This window comes from Pleurodeles waltl, chromosome 6, assembly GCF_031143425.1.
Source record: "Pleurodeles waltl isolate 20211129_DDA chromosome 6, aPleWal1.hap1.20221129, whole genome shotgun sequence".
NCBI classification, from domain to species: domain Eukaryota; kingdom Metazoa; phylum Chordata; class Amphibia; order Caudata; family Salamandridae; genus Pleurodeles; species Pleurodeles waltl.
This window is the reverse complement of record NC_090445.1, coordinates 44,621,171-44,643,401: the sequence shown is the minus strand read 5'-3', so window position 1 is coordinate 44,643,401 and position 22,231 is coordinate 44,621,171. Positions and strand designations below refer to the sequence as shown.

Genomic DNA, 22,231 nt, shown 5'->3' with positions numbered 1-22,231 from the left:
ATGTTGTGTTTTCAAAATGGTTTGCAGCATTTCACACATTCTGCAGCAGTAGTCTGCATGTAATTTTATGGGATTTTATGGGGGTCCCTTAGGGTAGCATAATACATGAAGCAGCCCTTAGGGATCCTCTTTAGTACCCAAACCTGGGGTACTGGTGGTACAGTTTACTGGGTACTTACAGGGGTGATCATGTCTTTGTTAATGTGGTGACAATTGGGTATTTCATTTTAGGGGGAAGAACACTGGCACTGGAGCCTGATTAGCATGCTTGAATGCACTCTCTGAGTCAAAAACCAGCGTCCAGTAGTTCAAATGGTGGTAAAAAGTGGGGAGGCGGGCATCTGCAAAAAGAAGTCAAGTTTCCTATAATCACCTTTAACACATGTCTGTATCACACTTCAAAGAGCAACGAGCACGTGTGTCACGAACAACCATTTTTTACATTTTTCCTTTTTTGAATTTTTTTTGTACATTAAATTACCATTTAGCTTGTATTATACTTTGCTTGAATTACTTCATTAGTGACCATTGTTCATGCACTAACCCAATTTACCCCAGGTCCCTAGTGACTCTAGGGTCTCCCTTGTATGCTGGTAATTTCATACTTTTGAGCTCTACAAATGCTGAATGAAGGTGTGATGAATGCATCACTTGTCTTTCTGTGATATGTATAGACTGCTGTGATGACAGAAAAGATCAGCATTGCGTATGATCTAAGCTGTGATGTCTTGAGTCAAGTCAAGTGGAGGTACGGTAGAGAAGCTAACCATATGTTTGAAATTGTAGTGGTTTTCACGTTTTCAGAGAATATCACAAATGACAACAGAAGCATAGATGAATACAAATGTTAATATTTCAATCAAGTTAATGCTCTAGTATTTATTCATTCACGGCTAAAGAGCTACATATGTTATAATGCTATTGTTCAGCTGCTGCTTTATGTTTTATTGCTCCTAAATAACCAATTGCATTGCTTTGTCACTTCAATTTTCATACCTGCACAACCGACTCCCTCAACTCCAGATAACTCAAACCAATACAGAATTCCTATAATTTTCCTGACTCTGTCTGCAGACCAGTCCCAACCAAAGCAGGGTCTACCCAACAGAAACATTATTCCCAACACAACTAAAACTCCTGACACCAAATCAGTCACCTCTGCCCTACGATGCATGCTCCACAACTGCAGATCAGCAAAGAAACATACGATGGAAATTTTGGACACTATCACACATTAGAACCTTGACCTAATACTTGATTCAATGACACATCCCATAACATGTTTGATCTTCTGCTTCCTCCAAATTACTCCATCATCTGAAAGACCTGCTTTGGTAGAGATGGCGGGGACATCGCTTCCATCGTCAGAGACTCCCTACAATGTAGGGAATTAACCAGCGGATTTTTCTCTATATTCCGATGCCTAATTCTGGATGTACATGTGCAACACAATGCCCCAATAAGACTAATCACCATTTACACTCCACCAGGCTATAACACAGTCTTCAGTGAGAAGTACATGGATCTCACCAATGACCAATCAATGCAAAGCGACAAAGTGGTCTTTCTGGGAGACTTAAATCTCCACTGGGGTATCACTGAAGACTCTGCATCAATCAGTTTACTGACATTTTCTCTGGAAACTATCTGATCCAACACAACCTACAACCTGCACACACAAAAGGTTTTATACTCAACTTAAACATCTGCAAAGATGACCTTCTCTCAGTACAAGAACCCATTCGGGTAGACTGGTCTGCTTATTTTCCCATTCCTTGCTCGCTAACCTCTCTATGTACCAATGGCCAACCAAAGAGAGTGACCACCTGGTTCATGACATGAAGAACGTCAACATCAGCATACTCAGCAAATCCACAAAGAAGACACTACTGCTTATTAACCTCATCTCAGATGTCAGTGATGGGACTGCTCACTGTTTTGTCCATCTTTAGGTTTTACTTAATGAGGTGGCTCCACTCCTATGCAAAAAGAAGAGACTTAAATCATCAGCTCCATGATTCAACAAGGTCCTACATGAGTAAAGAAAACCCCTTACTGGAGAAGAAATGGAGAGTGTTGCCCTCCACCAAATATCTGTTATGTCTCTGAAATGCAAAATCACAATACTGAAGACACATCTCAAATGAAAAATTAAATCACTTCAGATCCCTCCTTGTCTCAGCCAAGAACCAGCTAAAACAATTCTTTGATCTGGTTAAAACCGCCAAGAGCCCCTCCATGTCCACATCTCCATCAAATTTGATGACCCATCCATGTAAGCTGAAGAATTTGTACTATTCCTTGACTTCAAAGTAGAATCTTTTCTATGCCAAGTTGAACGGCCTACCACTGCCACGATGTGTAAATCCAAGAACACACTTGGAAAATATCAGAAATAATTAAGGAGGAAGGCATGATGACCAAACCTTTAAATCACTCTGGAAACTCTCTGCCTGGCGACATTACCAAAGACCTCTACACTTACATGCTCCCCTGCTGGACAAAATTGGTGAATCACTCCATCAGTCAAGGATCCTTTCCCAACTGCCTCAAGACAGGTCAAGTCACCCCACCTCTCAAAATACTCTGTGCAGATGCAAATGGCCTCAACAACTTTCACCAACCTGCCTTTCTTTGCAAAACGCATTAAAAGATGTGTTGGGAGCAAGTCATCCATCACATTAAAGAAAACAACCTCCTTGACTACCAATATGGTTTAATCGGGGAAGTAGCACCAAATTAGCACTGCTACAAGTGGTCAATGGTGCTCTTCAAGTGTTAGATTCTGGCAGCTCTTGCCTTCTGATTCTTCGTGACATATCAGCAGAGTAAACCACCTTATGCTCCTTGACATACTCAAAAATTTAATGCGCATTGAGGGCATGGTTCTAAAATGGTTCAAGTAATTCCTCATGGTTAAGTTGCAGAGGATGACATTTGAAGACTCTTTCTCAACATCAAAGGCCACTGTTTAAGGAGTCCCATAGAGCTCCATCCGTGCTCTGACCTTATTCAACATGTATACTGAACCTCTCTTGGGGTCCTACTAAAAAAAAAAAGTCTGGAATCTTTTATCATCAATAATCAGACGACACCCAACTTTACTTAAAGGTCTCCCCTCTGTAGGAGGCTGGCCTGCTTTGTAGTGGGTACCTATGGTACTTACACCTTATACCAGGTCCAGTTATCCCTTATTAGTGTAGTGTAGGCAGTGTCTAGAAGCCAGGCCCTCTAGAAGTAGCTGTGGATGAGCAGCCAGAGCTTATCTACGAGACATGCAAAGCTCCTGCTATAACACTGTAGTCACACAGTATTCACACACATGAAAGAAAACACTCAGTGTTACAAAAATAAAGATACTTTATTTTGGTGACACAAATATCAAAAATACCATAGAGGCTATACTCCCTTAGGAGGTAAGTAATACATAAATTATATACACTAGTATGCAGAAACAGGTGTAAAAACAGAAAACAGTGCAATTAGTGAAAATCACAATAGTTACAAATACGCTGGGGGGGACACAAACCATATACTAAAAAAGCGGAATGCGAAAGTCGGGTCCCCACCAAGGCAAGGGTAGTGTGTAGAGGGGAGCTGGGAGTACTATAAAACCCCAAAAGTAAGTAATAGAACCCACCCCAGTGCCTAGGAAAGCAAAAGTAAAACACAGTAACTTTCCCAGAACACACACAGAAACGAGAAAGAAGATTAAGCAAGAACTAGAAGAGACTGCAAGATATCAACAACTGATTCCTGGACCTGAGGACCAGTGGAAGAAGGGGATCAAGTCCAAGAAGCACAGAAGAGTCCAGGAAGAACAGGAGCCCCTGCTGACCCAGATGAAAGTGCAGATGATGTTCCACGCCGGATGGAAGATTGCAGTCTGGTTTGCGATGCTGGAGTCCACCAACAAGCCTTGGTAAACGCAAAGCTCGCGGTTAGCGGAAAATGGCGCTGCCCGGGACCAGGAAGGACCAGGTGGACCCTACCAAGGAAGGGGAGTCAGAAGGGGTTCTCAGCAACTCAGACAGCCCACAGAAGACCAGGCAGTGCACACAGGAGTCCCACAGCACGGGAACAAAGAAGTTGCAGAAAGGACCCATGCAGCACTACAACAAACACTCCCACGTCGCCGGAGAAACACTCAGGAAGCTCTGCGTCGCAGGATGGAGTGCTGTTGGCTGGAGCTACATGGTGCACAAAGAACCTCGGGAAGAATGCCAACAAGCCTTGGCAACTGCAAAACATGCAGTGCACGGGGTACTGTCTTGAGTGGGGAGGCAGGCTCTTACCTCCAACAAAGTTGGGTAGTAGGACGCCTGGATCGTCGGGACCACTTCAGTCCACCACCCATGATGCAGGATCCACGCAGCTCAGCAAGAGAGGGGATCCACACAGCCGGTTGTCATTGCAGTGAGGTGTCTGCTGAAGCAGGGGAGAGACTCCTTCGTTCTTCTGGTGCAGGCTGAAGACGGGCTGTCCTCAGAGGAGGCACAACCGAGAAACAGTTGCAGTTGCTGGCAGGAGCTGAAGATACAATGTTGCAGAAGGTGTCTTGCTTCTTTGTTGCAATTTGTAGAGTTCCTGGAGGGTCCAGATGCAGTTTCTTCAGTGAGAAGTCGAAGTAGAGAGTGCAGAAGATTCCTGCTGGAGTCTTGCATTCAGAATCTGATGAACCACACGGAGGAGAGACCCTAAATAGCCCTGAAAGGGGGATTGGTCACCTAACGAGGTAAGCACCTATCAGGGGAGGGCTCTGACATCACCTGCTGGCACTTGCCACTCAGATGCTCCAAGAGTTCCTTGCAAACTTGGAATTCAAGATGGCAAAACCCAGGGACCTTCTGGAGGAGGTGATGGACAGGGGAGTGGTCACTCCCCTTTCCTTTGTCCAGTTTTGCGCCAGAGCAGGGGCTGAAGGTCCCTGAACTGGTGTAGAGTGGTTTATGTGAGGGCACCAAATGTACCCCTTTAAGCATTGCCAGTGACTAGGGGAGGCTAGCCCTCCCAAGCCTGTAACACCTATTTCCAAAGGGAGAGGGTGTATCACCCCTCTCCCAAAGGAAATCATTTGTTCTGCCTTCCTTGGCTCGAGCTTCTCGGGCAACAGGAGGGCAGAAACCTGTCTGAGAGGTGGCAGCAGCTGGGGCTGCCTAGAAAACCTCAGAAGGCTGGAATGGCAGTGCTGGGGCTCCTATAAGGAGCCCCTAGAGTGCATGGAATCATACAACCAATGCTTCCAAAATTCCTGGGGTATGATTCCAACATGTTTGATATCAAACACACCTATGTTCGAAGTTACCATTATGTAGCTGGACATACGTTGTGACCTATGTCCTGTACACACGTAAAATGGCTTCCCTGCACTCACAAAGTCCGGGAAAATGGTCTTGGAGATCGTGCGGGCATCTCTGCTAGTGCAGGGGTGCCCTCACACACAGGTACTTTGCATCCTGCCCTCAGTGCTGAAGGCCCTACCATAGGAGTGACTTATAAGTGGCCTGGTGCAGTGTAAATGGCAGTGAAAGAGTGCTTGCACCTTTTCCGCAGGCTGCAATGGCAGTCCTGAAGAAGCCTTTGCATGGGCTCCCTATGGGTGGCAAAAGATATGCTGCAGCCCATAGGGATCCCCTGGAACTGCCAATGCCCTGGGTACCTAAGTACCATATACTAGGGACTTATAAGGGGGCACCAGTATGACAACTGTGGGTGAAACACTGGGTTACCAGTATGCAACAACCATAATTTAAGGGAGAGAGCATAACTACTGGTGCCCTGATTAGCAGGATCCCAGTAGACGCAGTCAAACACACTGACAAACAGGCCAAAAGTGGAGGTAACCAAGATAGAAAGAGGCTACTTTCCTACACTCTCCCAATAGCATACATCTTGCCACAACTCTAAACTGTGTTCAAGACTGGGTAAATTTTCATAATTTAAAACTGAACTCTTCCAAAACTGAATTCCTCCTCATCTTCTCATCCAGTACAATTCTGTATGAACACACTCAACAGCTTCACAGCAAATCAATCACTGTTGATAGTACCAAATCCCTTGGAGTCATCCTAGAAAAATGGCTCAATCGACAGACACAAATCATCTCCATGGCCAGGAATATGCAATCTCAACTGTGTCTTCTTTGGGGAATCCGCCACTACATTCCAGAGTGAGATTGGAAATCTCTTGTTCAATCAATAGTTCTCTTCAGAATCGACTACTGTAACTCTCTCGCTTGACTGGTCTCCCCAAGACCCATCTCATCCCTCTACAATCCATCCTACATTCGGTAGAACTATTTGACCATAAGGCTAAAATGAACAACCATATCTCCACTATACTGATCACTCTCTGCTGGTTGTTCATTAAAGCCAGGGCGATATACAAGATGGCCTGTATTACCCACAAGGCCCTGCACACACCCACTTATTACCTGGTGCATAAAAGTAAGCTTTCTGGAGGCTCTAGACCATCAAGCAATGCAGAAGCTTTGTTGCTAGAATCTCCAACTTTTAAAAAGAAACAACTCATTGCAATCTTTGCCACGAAACACAACCAGAATACAGAACTCATCACCTCTGAAACTACGCCTCCACCTCACTGACTAACTTCAAAACAGAGTTGAAAGCCCTTCTTCTTCAAAGACATTTTAGCTCTTGACATCTTAGCCCACTTCTCCAATGGATATGTCCACTCCAACATCTTTAGCTTAGTCTCTGACAAGTGCCCGGAAACGAACTGCTTTTATCAGACCCCACCTGTTCACTGCTTCTAATTAAACTGCCTTTTTCGAACACCTCTAGCATCTTTGGGTAATGAGCCGTGCTACATAAAAATGTATGAATAAATAAATACAGTGAGTATTCACTTAAATGACACAGCCATGTACTTCTTTATAACACGCACCACTGCCCTGCACCCTTTTCATTACTATGCCCCTCCAGCTACCCACCCTTCCATTATCCTATCTCTCGTCTGTTTCCATAGACTACCTCATGCTATCCCACCCCTGCAGGTCCTTACTCAATCTCTCCAGCTCCATTCTCCTCTTTTCACTTCATTACATGCCACGAAGTTGCAGGTGAACCGGAAGTGACCACCGGCTCAACCTCTGCGGGGCGGAAGAGAGCTGATGGAGCGCGCACACCGAGGCTTGACGAGCGCTGCCATCTTGTGATGGGATAATGTATCGAGGGAAGTCACAGACAGGAATTTAAAAACTTTTATAGAAGCCGACAATAAGAGCAAAGCGGGCATTGACATGAGCATTTATGATATTACAAGGGTAAAAGTCGCACGTGAGCATGCTAACAATTCTTCATTGTGATAAAATAAGTCATCTTTTATGTTTAATATTATATCAGAAATAAGACTATATACATAAAGACAAAAGTGTTATTAGATTGGACAAGGCACCATTCCGCTGTGACTGTTGAAATGACGCCCGACGCAGTCCTTCTTCTCTTTCCACGTACATTGGAACTGCCATTGGAGCGATACACAGACGTCCGCTTCTGGGTGCAGCTGTCGTTGCTAGGCACCCGGTTCCAAGAGGCCCTGAACTGTGACGTCATCTCCGCGACAGTTTGTGTGTGTACCCTGGGGGTGTGTGGAAGCCCGAGGTGTAACACGGTGTAACCCTAGGAACAGAGGTGAGAGAGTGCTAGGTGCGGGGGGAGAGGGCGGGGTTAATTCGGAAGGATGGGGTGCGTATGTTTGTCCTGTTCCCATATGTGAGTTTTTATCTGTGTTCGCTGTTGGCTTTGCTAATGTGTTTTAGTCATGTTATACGCCAGCGTGGCTGCTGTTAAACATGACTAAAAGTTAGTGGCATGGAGTGTTGTAGAGTATAATGGTAAAGAGTGGAGTGGCAGGGAGTCTTGTGTATTTGAGTGGCATAGTGTAGAGTGTTGAAGAGTATAGTGGCATTGAATTTGGCGTAGTACAATGCAGCGTCGTAGAATACAGTGGCGTATATTAGAGTGGTGCATAGTAGAGTGGAGTGCCGAGAGTGGGGAGGCACAGAATAAAGTGGTGCAGATCAGAGTAGAGAGCAGTGGAGTTGAGTGATGCAAAGAGCAGTCGCATAGAGTAGACTTGAGTGTGTTGAGTAGGGTGGCGTAGCGGTGCAGAGTAGAGTAGGATAGAGTGGTGTAGAGTATAATGCTGTGCAGTGGCGTGGAGTAGTGCAGAGTAGAGTGGCATGGAGTTCAGTGATGGAAAGTGCAGTGTTGTAGAGTGTCAGAGTGGAGTAGAGTGTCATAGAGAGCAGTGGCGTAGAATGCAGTGTTGCAGAGTAGAGTGCATCGGTGTAGAGTGACGTAGATTGTTTCACAGTAGAGTGAAGTAGCGTAGAATGGCATAGAGTAAAGTGGTGTAGAGTGCGCTGGCGCAGAATAGATTAGACAGTGGATTGGTGTACAGTGCAGGGGCATAGAGTTGAGTGTTACAGATTAGAGTACAGCGGAGAGCATTGGCATGGAGTAGAGTGGTACAGGATAGAGTAGCGAGGTGTATAGCGGAATGATGCAGAGTGGAGAGGTGTAGAGTGGAATATTCATTCGGTGGAAAAAAAAAAAGTGCCCTCAGAAGACAATCCCTAGCATTTGACCTCAGTCTTTGAATGCACAGCAAATGTGGTGAGATAAGAATAAGATGTCATGTACTAGAAAAAAAAACTCTTTTGTACTCCAAGTGTCCAGTAAGATTGTCACATAAATCCTCTCACTTAGAAGTCAGGAAAGTAAACAAGCACCCTCGAAGACAGCACCTGACATTTGACCTCAGTCTTTGAATGCACAGCAAATGTGCAAAAACTTACAGGCCTGTATACAGAAATGGAGCTCTCAGAACAATACTAGTAAATAAGGTTTTGGTGTTGGAAGGGATGAAGTGAGCTTGGAGAGCCTAAGCCAGCAAATGGAAAACAAGAAATTATCATGCACTACAAAGCCAATTGCAAACAACGGGCAGAATACATTCCCAGGTGAACTTTCTGAAACTCCCCAAGATGACTTTTACATACCAGACAGCTGCAAGCTAAAAAAAAAAAGACACAGTGAAACCTACTACCTGTTCTATAGCCAATGCACCGCAAAGTTATTTGCCTCTGTAATCTTAGGTAGTGTCACTCACAAATTCAGTGGTAGTGCAGCCGGCACTTTAAGGACTAGATGTTGTGTCTCGTGGGTTACAGATGATCTCTATTGCCAGACGCTTTACCCTGCTGAGCTATCCTTCTTTAATGACATGCATGCTGTAGAGTTAGTGCTCTGATCTCGGCAGTTTCCAGATAAACATTCTGAAATATCCTAGTCAGTGTGGACCTGTTATTTGCATGTTACACCCAACACAGTTACATATACATTTCTCAAGTACCTTATGCCCACCACAGTTTTTCACAGATTAAAATCGCGTTTGCACATTATTTCCCTAACAGCTGGGCTTTGTCCCTAGTATGGGGACTTCTGCATTCAGAGTAGTTATGTTGTGTCAAGGAGAATCTCTCAAAACCCTGCAGCAAAGGTAGAGGGAGGAACAAAGGTTTTCAGTTGAAAGGAATCTCGACCTCATAAGGCATGATAAAAGTCCTATTATTGCGAAACAGTCCGATTAAAAGATTTTATCACTAAAATTCTCACACCCATAGCAAGTTCCATCTTTGTTCTCACTAAAAACCTTACTAACAAATATCACAATCCTTACAACTACTATGCCTGTCATATACTCAGTAGTACAGAATAATACAAATATTTAACACATTTTTTTTTCACATTTCTAGAGCTAACACTTCTCGCTCTGTCAGTAGTTTTTTGAGATGTAGTTGTAAGGCTCAATGGAAAGTGGGACATATCAGGCTCATTCAAAATGTACTCATTGGGGCGATTTAGAGGCACTGCAGTCGTCTTCTTAAATGTATGGATGTGGGGGACACTGCATGCTCTGGTAGTTGACTTTTGAATTATTTGGAGGAGTGAGATCAGGTTCTCGGGAAATTCGTAGCAGGTTTGTCTACTGGAACCTACGTTTGTTTCCCTGTCTACGTTTCTACCATATGCTATTGCTGTTAATTGATTTAATAGCTGTTATTTCTATTTCTAGCTGTTTCGCTCCTCGGAGTCATGAGGCTCTGCAACTCAATTGCTCTGCATTTTCTGAAATGAGCTTTAATTGTAAACACAATCAGTGGCATATATTTGCTTATAAGATTATGTTAAGGTATCTACCATTTTATAGCACGCATTCACAACTATTATCATAACCATGAAACTATCAGCAGCAAATAAAGGTGGCCTGGTATGTTTTACTTGGAGAGGTGTAGTTGTAGTATGTTGTTCGATTTCTACAAGGCGACTGAAATTCTTCCATTTGGTTTGGGCATGCCCCTGCAAACGTATCACATTTCTATGCGTGCAAATGTTGATAGGGTATGTGAGAAACAATAGAGCGCTCTCCATGCAGTATTTGTTCAGTGTACGCTTGATAGGTGTCTTGCCTTGTTGTTTCTCTCACTGCTCCATGTTGTAGACAATCAGAATAACTGGATTGTTTTCAGGGTAGTCATTGAGATGTGTTCATTTATCGGACCACAGTTGCTTGGGTGATTTCTTGTGAAGTTTGCTGCTCTAATAGATTACAGATAAGTCAGGGATGGAAAGCTTGATGAACCATGTTTTTTGGGCTTAGGAAATCTGGGGTGGTTTTGTAAGTTCATTATATGTTGGAAGTTCTAAAAAGTAAAGGTCTTGAAACAAGTAACTAGCTCAGGGCTGCACATATAGCCTGTTTAACCTAACATAATGTGCGTTTGTAATGCACATATACACCCCTTAGGGCACCTTGAGTAATAATTATTATGTTCAAACAGAGGGGTTTTCAAGTCATGATGTTAGCCAGACCAAACAGTGCATGCATGGCTAAATCCCATTTCCTCCTCGCATGTTGCAGACACATTGGTGGTTGGCCTATCCTCGTTTCATCACACAGTATTTAGTCTATCCCTGGACATTAGGCTTTTTTTCCAAGACTGACTATTTCTCACTGTTGGTGTTTGAAGTCTCTACAGTTCTTAAGTACATTATTCCCCTCGCCATTTCGATGTAAGTCTTTTTTTTATCAAATCCTGCCACCCCATGTTTTATTGATTGGTTTGGTTTTAAAGCTTAATGCTTTTGAATGTTATTTTCTTTCTGTATTTTTTCATCAGCTATTACTGCATCCCTTATACCCATCTTCCGCTTTTATGGACCAGGAGTCCAGACAAGGGGCATAAGACATACCTGAGTAATTAACAACTGGGGCATTTGGTACCAATGGGTGATACAACATTTCCACCTCTCTCCATTTCACTCCATATATCAGAGCAATAATTTTGCCTAGGGTGATCCTATATCCTACAGGAGTCCCCAAATGACAAGAATTACTTCTAGTATGCTAGAGCCAGCATTTTGTCCTGAATGTCCCACCCTCTGTTGCCATGAATTTCCTACTTATGTCCAGAATTACCTACAATTTGCTAGTGCCAGAATTTCATCTGCATGCCCATATATATGCCTGTTTCGATGTCCGACATTACCTCTGAATTTTTCCCTAGGTGCTAGAACATTTGCCACGGGTACCCTCCACCAGATGCCAATAATTACCTCCAGTATGCCAGGGCCATCATTTTCCCATCAATGCCTCTGACACACTGATTACCTTAGCCAGGTGCCAGGTCAAGTCACACATTCACAAGCATAACATACACATTATCACATGTTCACAATGCAATTATTCAGTCACACACTCACTATATTTTATGCTCACCTTTTCTCACTTGCACTCTCACACTCTCATTCATTATTTCTCTCATTCACCCACATTCACTCACTTTCACATAGTCCTTTTCACGCTACCTCACTCACACTTAGTAACAATCACTTCCACACACAGAGTAACATCTAATTTTTTTTTTTTTTTTTTTTTTTTTTTTTTTACTTTACTTGAGTCCTCAGTTGGTTAGTTTCCAGTCCTCCATGGCAATAGCAGAGTAGTAATATGGTTCAGGGAGTAGGGACCAGAAGGCAAGGATTCAGGCGCTGCAGTTGAGACTGCTAATATAGCCTTAGTTGGGATTAATAAGAGGAAGAAGGCCTCAAGTCTGCTCCCAGTTTCTGATGGGCCTGGAAGTGTAGCCCTGTATATGCTGGGACAAGCCTTGGAATCCTGCCCCAGACTCTGTTGATCTCAGTTGGTATTAGGATGTATTGATTATCCCTCTGACAGCCCCATGATAGCAGATATGCTGTACTACCTGAGGCTTATGCATTATATCTGCTAAATAATCTGGATTCTGCATTTGTGATGCCATGCATCTGAAGCACTTGCTTACACGTACACAATCTAGTCATTCATTTGCACAGTGTTGTTTTCTTAAACTGGACATTGCAAAAAGATCGTGGCTCACTACCCCCTGTCCCTTCCTGTCATCAGCTGAGGTGCTTGGAGAAGCGGAGAGAGCTGACCTGAGCACCGGCAGTATTGATGAAAACATGAAAGTTGTGAAAGAAAATGCAGCACAAATGTATGCAGAGCCGGGGTCAGTATGTGGGGACCTACAGGTGACAGAGCACATCCCTGAAACCCCTGTAGACAAGCGGTCACTGGCAATGACACTAGTGGGGATGAAATAATTCATCCATGTTAGGAGTGAAAGGGACACCACGGTTTCTTGCGGAGTGGGTGAAACTCAGAATGATCTAGGAATGAAAGGAAATTTAAACAAGGAAGGACAACATAGGAGTTCTGTTTTATGAGTTCAGCGTGACAGACTGGAAGGTCATATATCTGTATAAAATTGAGACAGTCAGAAATGTGTGATTGTAGGATGGGTGAGAACACTATGAATGAGAGAATGGTTTGGGTAATGGCAGGGGAAACCAGAGTAGGAGTTGTCACCAATTAAGGCAGTATAAAGAGGGGTGCATTACCGTTCCCCGGTGGACATTAACTTGTGGAGGGGAGTGTTTGGTTTGATAGGCAACAGAGAAACTCCTGTCAGCCAAATAGGAGGAAATCCCTTTAAAGACAGAACATGTGGATCCAAAAGTCTTCAAAAAGGAACATCGAGTAGAGTGTGAACAGTGGCAACTCCTGCAGAGGGATTAAGTAGTGTAAAGATAGATAAATGGTGGTTTTGATGAGCAGAGATGATTAAATTTGCAGTGTGTGAGGGACTATTTCTGTGTAGTGTGTCACTCGGAAGCCAGAGTGGGGTGTTCTTCAAGTTGCTGGAGGCAAGATAGAGCGTAAGGTGGCTGACCAGATGTTCCAATATTTTAAAAAAGAATGCGAGTTGAGACACAGGATGGTAGATGGACAGAGAGGCAGTGTTGGCCATGGGTTCCTTCAGTAGTACAGAAACCACAGTAGATTTGACATGTGAATGGTAGGTGTCTGTTTGAAGTGACTGACTGAAGGGGAAAGTGAGGCAGAGTATTCCATTATATTCCAGAGACCAATATGTTTGAAAGTTTGATGAATAAAGAGTGGGATGGGACACTCAAAGGGTGTGTTTTTTAAGTATTCTATGAGCTCTAGCCGTTATGTTGTTCGTAATAAAATAAGAGAGTCTAGTTGATTGACCTTGAAGGTCTGTAGGGACTTTAGTAATGTGAGGGTAGAGAGGTGGAGCAAAGTCCTGTTTCATGGTAATAATTTTAGAAAATAAGTAGGATGTAAAATCTGTTGCTGGAAGGGAGGATGGTGCTTGATGGGAAGAATGTTGAATATTGGTGTTAGTCGTTTTGGTTAAAATGAGGTGATAGATTAAAAAAAAATGTGACTCTTTAGGGTTGTTAACTCATTCCAGTCCTTGTTTGTACACTAGCAATTTATAGTGGTCTTGTTTATTTGCCATTCACGTAGGATTCAGAACCTCGCAATTATCAGGGAAGGTATATAAGGCATTAATGTAGGTGGTGGTTTTAGGGAGAAAGTGTGTTGAGGATAGTGGGTTTTAAAAATGTTTTTCAAGAACTGATCAGATTGTTCAAATGGTATAGTATGGTTTAAATGTGTTACATCTTTTTTTTTTTTTTTTTTTGTCCTCATATGCCTCGCCCCTGCTTTGGTTAAGTAGGAAAGGCATTGGCGCGACAGACGACAACATGCCACCAAGTACATAGTCCAAACCTTAGTAGATCATCCCCTCTGATCTACTGATTATACTTTCTCGTACGGGTGTCATTGATCAAAAGTTGTCACTTTCAATCATAGCCAAAGCAGCACCTCCAAAGAGCGTGGGGAAGATCTTAATCATTGGACTTTTTAAAAAAATTCAAAGGTATAAGGAGCTTATATGACAAAGAAATAATATATTATTGATACACATTTTCCCAATATAACCCAAAATTATCTTTTCTAGACAGGGGACCCCGTTGTTCCAATGTACAGATTCGATTTACAGATATCTGCCAATCCAACACACGAGGAGGAAGAGGATCAATCCATTTACGACAAATTTCTCGCCTAGCTAGAAGAATTAATATGAACAGCAAATGCTCCTGCTGAACTGACAATTTCTGGTAGTTTGTATCCTGTTCCCGCACCCCAAACACCACTAATGCTGGGTTTACAACTAAGTTTACATTAAAGATTATTTTGAAAATACTCTCTATCTCCCCCCAATAATTCGACAACTTAGCGCAATGCCAAAACATATGGATATCATCCGCCTTATCATCCCCGCACCTTGGGCAGTTTTTCTGAGTCTTCCCAATAGCTGTTAATTTAGCCGGAGTCCAATAAGCCCTATGAAGTGTGAACAAATGATTTTTCTTCAGCCCCGCAGGACTGGTAGTAAGCCACAATATTGAACAAGACTTTTGCCACATTGTTGTAACATCTAAAGTTGGAAAGATCGCTCCCCACTTCGATAAGGGAAGCGCTATCATCTGATGTTTCTAACAAAGCGTGGTACCACACTGCAACCTCTTTGTTGATGGTTCTCTGATTTAGCTTCCCTTCCCATATACTCCTCCCTATTTCTCCATTTCGGCGGGACTTTACCCAACTAGATATTTGAAGATACTTAAATCTAGAAACCATCCCACCGGTACCTTCCTGGAATGCGCCCCAACTTAACACCTCAACTCCTTCTATTAACTGACCCCATCTTTCCACCCCACTTGTTCTCAGAGGAGTTGATAGTTTGTCTATAAGGCATTCCGGAGTGGCAGGTGAGTCCCAAATGGGAGCTGAACTACAAAAATAAGGTATATCTAACGTCCTCCGAAAATGCATCCAAACCTTGCATGCGTGACTGGGGAGTTTCAAACGAACTTTCTTGAGTAGCTGGGATGTCCAAATTTATATAGAAAATGGTCTGCTCCTTCTTCAAGGTGAACCGTTAATGCTCCCCAGACTGAATCGTGCTCAGACTTTTTATTCAATAAAAATCTAATATTTTTTAACTGAAAAGCCAAATAGTACTTAAAAAAGTCTGGAGACGCAATACCTCCCCATTCCCTTTTTCTACTCAACTTCTTCCAAGCAATCCTAACTCCCTTGGAAGCCCATACAAATGAGGATAACTCCCCTTGTAGTTTTTTAAACCAGCTCTTCTCAAACTCTAATGGGATAGTATTAAACAGAAAAGTAAATTTTGGAAGAATACACATCTTCAAGATATTAGATCTCCCAATTATCGTAAGAGGAAGAGCAGCCCATGCTTTTAACAGTTTTTTGGTTTCCCTATATACTATATCAAAGTTCACTTTAGCTACCTTATTAAGATCAGCTGCTATTCGAATACCCAGATATCTGATCTCTTGTGTAACTAAAGGGGAAGCATACAACAAATTCCAGCACATTATTTCTGTCTTTTCTGCGTTTATGCTGTACCCAGATAGTCTACCAAATTGCTCCATCAAGGCAATCACCCTAGGTAGAGTAGACCTAACATCACTCGTGTATATCATCAAATCATCTGTGTATAAAGCTAGTTTTTTTTCCCATCCCCCAGTTCGGAATGGGATAATCTCTTTAGAAGACCGAAGTAAAGTAGCCAAAGGTTCAATATATAAGTTAAAAAGCAACGGAGATAGAGGGCATCCCTGTCTCGTACCTCGCCTGATCCTAAATTCTTGTGTTAATTGGCCATTGATCAAAATTCTCGCTAGGGGACAACTATACAGTTCTCCTATCGCCCTAATAAAAGGGAATCCCAAGCCCGCTTTTTCCAGAACCACCTTTAAAAACAGCCAATTAACACGGTCAAAGGCCTTGGCCGCGTCAAAGGACAAAATCGCCAATGGTGCCTTCTCGTGTGCCGCCAAATCGACTGCAGCAAATAACTCGTGAGTTATCTCGTGAAGCTGCCTCCCCTTCATGAAACCCTTTTGGTCCGGATGGATTAGATTACCAACGACTCTCCCCAATCTCTTGGCTAAAATTCCTGTATAAAGTTTATAGTCTGCGTTCAGCAAGGAGATGGGCCTATAGGAGGAACAAAACGTGGAATCCTTACCCGGCTTTAACAATAAGCAAATTGTCGCCTCTCTCCAAGAATTGGGAATTTGGGCCCCTTCTATCAGCATAGAGTTAAATAGCTCTAATGAAAATGGGGTAAGTTCCTCCCCCAAAGCCTTATATAATTCATTAGGGAGACCATCTGGCCCGCTGCCTTACCTTTTTTTAGGGCCTTTAAACCTTCCGCCAACTCAGCCTCATTTAACTTATCATTCAGTAGGAGCATCTTAGACTCCTCTAAAACTGGGAGATCTACCTTATCTAAGAATTCTCTTACCAGCTCTTCCAAGTTAACCGAACTCTCTGAATATATCTCCTGAAAGAAAGATACGAATGCCCCCTCTATCTCCTCTTGCTCCGTACAGACCTGATTCATAGGCTCTGATTTGACAGATAAAATGTGCCTTTTGGAAAGGTCCGACTTAACCTTCCATGCTAACAGTTTACTACAACCTTCTCCATATTCAAAATTAGCATACTGACTACCTTCCCATTTTAACCTACAGCGATTTTCCAAAAAAGCGTCTAGACTAGACCGGACCTTTTCTTCTTGACAAGACAGCTCCATTACTAAGTCCGTTTTCCCTTCTAACTGTGCATTATTCTTTGCTACTTGAAAGGTTTTCAATGACAATTCCATGTTTCCCAACTTTTCCCTCTCTTCACGGTACTTATGAGCTGCCAGGTTAACTAGCCTCCCTCTTATAAAAGCCTTAAACGCATCCCAAACACACCACAAACTTGCTGTTCCTTGATTCACCTGAAAAAATTCTCTAGTATCTTTTTTTAACACTTCTACTGATGCGTCATCTAAAAATAGAGCACGATTGATTGTGCTCCTAGTTGTCCTATTACTAACCCTAATATCTAAGTGTAGTATTACTGCAGAATGGTCTGACAAGTGTGCTGTGTTGTGAGCCACCCTTCTTACCTCCGGGCATAAACTTTTATGAATTAAAAAAAAATCTATTCTGGATCTATGCCCATATTTTTTATTGTGAAATGTGTATCTATCTCCTTCTCCCCTTCCCCAGTGCCAAGCATCTACCAAGCCTAAATCCTGCATCAGTTGCTTCACCAATGCCCTTGTTTTAGGTGAATTAACCGTACCCCGAGGGGTTGACTTGTCCTGTGCAGGGTCTAGCAATATATTAAAATCCCCACCCAACACCACTGGGTACCTAGCTGAAAGTAGAATATTAAATAAGTCTTGAAATGGCGATGGGTCGTCAATATTCGGCCCGTAATAACCCGACACTGTAATCCAGTGACCACCTACACACAGCTCCACCACTACCCACCTCCCTCTGGGGTCAACATGTACTATTCCAACCCTGAACCTCATGGATTTCTTAATCAAAACTGCCACACCTTTTATTGTGCTAGTTTTAGAAGAACATGCGCTGAACGCAGCCCAATTCAGTTGTTTAAGCCAGGTCTCCCATTCAGTTTGGTGGAGATGGGTTTCCTGCAGTATAATAATCTCTTCCTCAACCAAACGTAAGTACTCAAAGATCTTCCTCCTCCTACCAGACACCCTTAGCCCATTCACATTCCAAGAGAGGAATCTCAACTTTTCTTTACCCTGCATGACCGTTCATAACAAAAAGGAGAAAAGAAGAAGAACACCAACCTCCCCGACCTAAATTAGTAACATATGAGGACTTTCTTATTTTATCCTTTTCAACCCACCAAACCCAAAACAAACCCCAACCCCCCGTGCCACCCACCCCTGCACTCAACACCAACATACCCCCAAACCCCCCCCCCGAGGAACCCTCCCTGTTTCTACTGGGATAACCATCCTGTTATCCTATCTTCGAACCCCATGTCGGACGGGGGCTTTCCACTAGGTCTTATTGAGACGCCTTGATCTGGTCTATAAATGCACTGACCTCCCCAGGGTCTCTCATATTGTACATTTTATTCTTCCACATTATACGGAGAGCTGCCGGGAACCTTAGTTGGACTGTCGCCCCTAGTTCACGGAGCTCCCGCATAAAATTTCCCAGCTCCCACTGCCTATCTAACGTTGCCTTAGACAGATCTGATCTTATCCTAAGAGACCATTCCCCCTTGGGAAAAGCCCCAACCTTGAGGGCTTCGGACAAGATTCTTTCCTTAATAGAGTATGTGTTGAAATTTATCAAAATCCTCCTGGGGGTTTTCCTTCCTGGATTTTTCTTGAAAGGATCACAGTGGACTCTCTGAATGTCCTCTTCCAGATTGATCTCTACCATACTGGGGAGGACCTCCCTAATCAGCGAGATCACATAGCTCTTAATATTTTCCCCTTCCAAGCCCTCTGGAACTCCCAGGAGCCTGATATTGTTTCTCCTCATGTTATTCTCCAACACTTCCAATTTATCTTGCAACAACTTTCCCCCCCCTTTTCAATTGTAAAATGTCCTTAGACTGAGCTAACACTCGCTCCTCGTGGGCCTCCACCACAGCCTCTAGTTTCCCCAGCCGGTCTGATAACAGGTTGATTTTACTTTCCAAGACCTCACAGGCTTCCCGAATCCTGGTTTGATTAGTTTCTGAAATTTCAAATTTCCCTCTAATTTCTTTAGTAAGAGAAATTAACAGAGTCTGTACATCCAAGTCATGTGGTGTTGATCCACTGGAGAAATTACCATCAACTTCCAGCAAGGGTAATGTCTTAGAGGGGCCCTCTCTCAGTGTAACTGGATCCATATCTAATAGTTCTTGTGCTGGGCCGACAGCTGAAACGCCTTCAGCTAGCTTAGACACCCCCAACTTTTGCCATGTCCTGTGGTGGAGGAATTGTGGTCTGAAAGTACCTCGTGATCAACGAGTCGCTCCTCCCCTGGATCTCAATTTGACTCTCCTTCCGGTGGGGTAAAGGATGATCCATGAGTAATGTTGTATAGGGTGACCCTTCACCATCGGTTTTAGGACTTAAGTCCGCTATGCCTGTTATTGTAGGTCCAGACACCTGAGTCCGAAGATTAGCACTTGCACCATGGGTGCCGGGCTTACTTTTCCTGGCCACAATCACATCGTTAACCTCTGCCCGGGCACCCCTGGGGCGACGCTTAATTAATGACATGAACTGCAGGGTTCCAGCACTCTCACACTCCTTTCTTACCCCCTTCCCACTTAAGTTGGTTCTGAAGAGGCCCCCTGGGGTCTCCGGGAGGCTCCCACGAAGAGAGCAACGGGCGGTATAAGATCTCCCACGTCGCACGCCCCTTGCCGCTTCTGTCCAAATACTGGAATTTAGAGCCTGTTTCCAAAACACCCCTCCACCCCTCCCTGTATTCAATGACCCTCCCTTCTTGTTCGACGTTTTCCTTCCTAGTTTTCCCGACAAGAGTCGGAAAAGGGAAAACACTGTAAAGAGGAAGAATTAAATTTACAAGGCGCAGTAACAGAAGTATTCTTCTTAGCCCCCTCTCTTTCTCTCTTCCTCCTTCTAACGCCTGGAAATCCGGGGAGACACAGCACAAGATGTGAGGGACCAAGTACCCCCACCCAATGGGGTACCTATCTATACGATGGTCCACCTCTCTTCTCAGAACCTTTAAACTTGAGGAATCCTCAATTGAAACAACAGTTTACTTCTCAACCCTTCCAGCAAACGGCGAACCACCACGAGTACAGGGGTGTTGAATATTTGGCATCCATCTGTATCTCACCTCCCTTCTGTGTAGAGCAGCGAGATTTACACAGGTTTTTTGTGCTTATGGCGTGAGAAGCGCTGAGACATAACGATCCCTGGCGAATATGCAGCTGTAAAACGCGATATTAGGCACGCAGTTCCTCTGGTACAAACTTCTAGTAGAAAACTCTAGCGCTTGCTTACTTTTACCATAAGCAACACTTTTCATATGTGTATGCGTTTTCTTTAAACCCCCAATACTCCTGGGAGGGCAGCCTCGATATTACTAACAATCTCTGCCTGCTAACAACAAATTATAACCAAGCTGTAGTCAATGGCCTGAATCACCCAGGCTCCCCCCCCCCCACGCCGCCAGAAATATATTGTCACCGTCTTTTTGCCGCTCCTTGCTCCGCTGACACAGCTCCAGGGGCTTCCCCCAAAGAAACGCTAAAGCGGGAGCTCCGCATCTCAGGCTCCCCGGCTTCTAATCCGGTGCGCGAAGGCGCGAGGAGGGAATCCTCGCCCTCGCTTTCCTATCGACACGCCATCGCCAGGGGGGGGCCGGGGGCACAAACAAACTCGTATCCGGGGGGAAAACTTCCGCAGCTTTCCCGAGCAGAGACCGAGGGAAGGTCTGCTCACAATCCAAGTCGCGCGATGTTTGGAATCACCTCCGTCCGACGGGAGTTCACGGGCAGCTCATTAGCTGACCGTCATGTTCCTCCAAAAAACAAATGTGTTACATCTTTGTGGATTTGGTCTAGAATGCTGGAATTGAGTTGGGAGAGTGTTTATTTTATAATAGGGGCAATGTTAATAGGAGGGAGGGCAGGTGGGATACTGAGAGATAATTGTATGGTGGTGCAGTCCGAGGGAGATGGGTCAGTGGTAGAGTATAAGTGAGGTAGATTGTTTAAAATCAATATAATTTATAGAGGTTTGCGGTTGTTGTGTGTAGGTGAATTGTATATGTTGAGCAGAACATGAAACAGAAAAGAACTGTGAGAATATATTGTGCTGAAAGATATAGTGTTGCACTCGTGACAAAACAAGGTCGCAGGTGCTACCATTGGACTCTGATGGATAAAGTGTATTAGCCCAGGCACCCCTGGGTGTCTTGGGTTATGTCTTAGCCCGAGAGTCGTGTGATGTGAGTCTAATAAATAGGACGCAGGCGGGGTTTTAGAGATATGGTGAGGAACCGAAGAGAAAGTACAGTGTTCATATCATTTGTGCAGCTGCACTAGTGACACCCGAGGCATTGTGCCGACAGCAACACCACACTGGCGATGAGTGCGTCTTACCTGCTGTGTGCGAACTGATGCAGCGGCCGTATGACATGCCATGTGGGTAGTGGTGCTCGTGCTGTGTCTTGTTTGTCTGTTGTCCAGGACAGGTACGGATCGGAGCCCACCCGATCTCTGCTGCTGTACCGCATCTGTGCCCCGAACGAATGTAAGGCCCCTGAGGCCTACAAAGCACGATGCGCTCTGACCAGAAAGCAGTGGAGACAGATGGCTCCGCCCCCTGCCTGCACCTGGTATCGAGTGCTCAGGGACGCGTCTTAAAGGGAGAGACACCCAGAGTGCCAAAAGCAAGAGAAACTCCACCAAAAGGATATAAAACAACTAAGTAAAACACATTGAAAACACAGTTGACACTTTCCACTCAAACTGAGACTGTAACTGTGGAAAACCTCTCAAAATGAGAGACAAGACAATAACCACACCAGCAACAGCTGGCCCTGTCATAAATAAAAAGGTTATCCACACGCATAGTGGCAGCACAATCACAAAAGTGACAGAGCTGAGTGACGCGACCTACTGTACCACGTCACTGTTGAGGGCGCACCATCAGCACAAGCGTCGAGATCGAACGACTGGGTCAAGAGGGTGATACTATTTTTTTTTTAAAGCCACAAAAGTTGAAAATGCTCAAAAGAGAGCCAAGATATTACATCTGGGGGGGGGGAAGGACATATACCGCATATCTAAAACAATTGTGGAAGCTGAGCCAAAGACGCACCTCACTCTCATTGTAGCCCTGAAGGCACACTTTGAACCTATAGCTAACATCGATTTACGAAAGATTTTT

At 44.0% G+C, this 22,231-nt stretch overlaps 2 protein-coding genes across 3 annotated transcripts in view; one reads left to right on the top strand and one right to left on the bottom strand.

Annotated features, from left to right (window-relative positions):
• The window catches only part of SKIC2 (SKI2 subunit of superkiller complex), a 220,173-nt gene extending 213,015 nt beyond the window's left edge, over positions 1 to 7,158 (bottom strand). Inside the window, exon 1 of one of the 2 annotated variants that reach the window (XM_069237208.1) lies at positions 7,024 to 7,158. In XM_069237208.1, coding sequence (XP_069093309.1) covers positions 7,024 to 7,042 — 19 coding nt within the window. In that variant the 5' untranslated portion in view covers positions 7,043 to 7,158. The remainder of the gene's footprint in view (positions 1 to 7,023) is intronic. The other variant, XM_069237209.1, reaches the window with a different exon arrangement.
• Positions 7,159 to 7,534: 376 nt separating this feature from the next.
• The window catches only part of NELFE (negative elongation factor complex member E), a 47,174-nt gene continuing 32,477 nt past the window's right edge, over positions 7,535 to 22,231 (top strand). The window contains exon 1 of the mRNA XM_069237206.1: positions 7,535 to 7,652. The gene's annotated coding sequence lies outside the window, so the exon portion shown is untranslated. The remainder of the gene's footprint in view (positions 7,653 to 22,231) is intronic.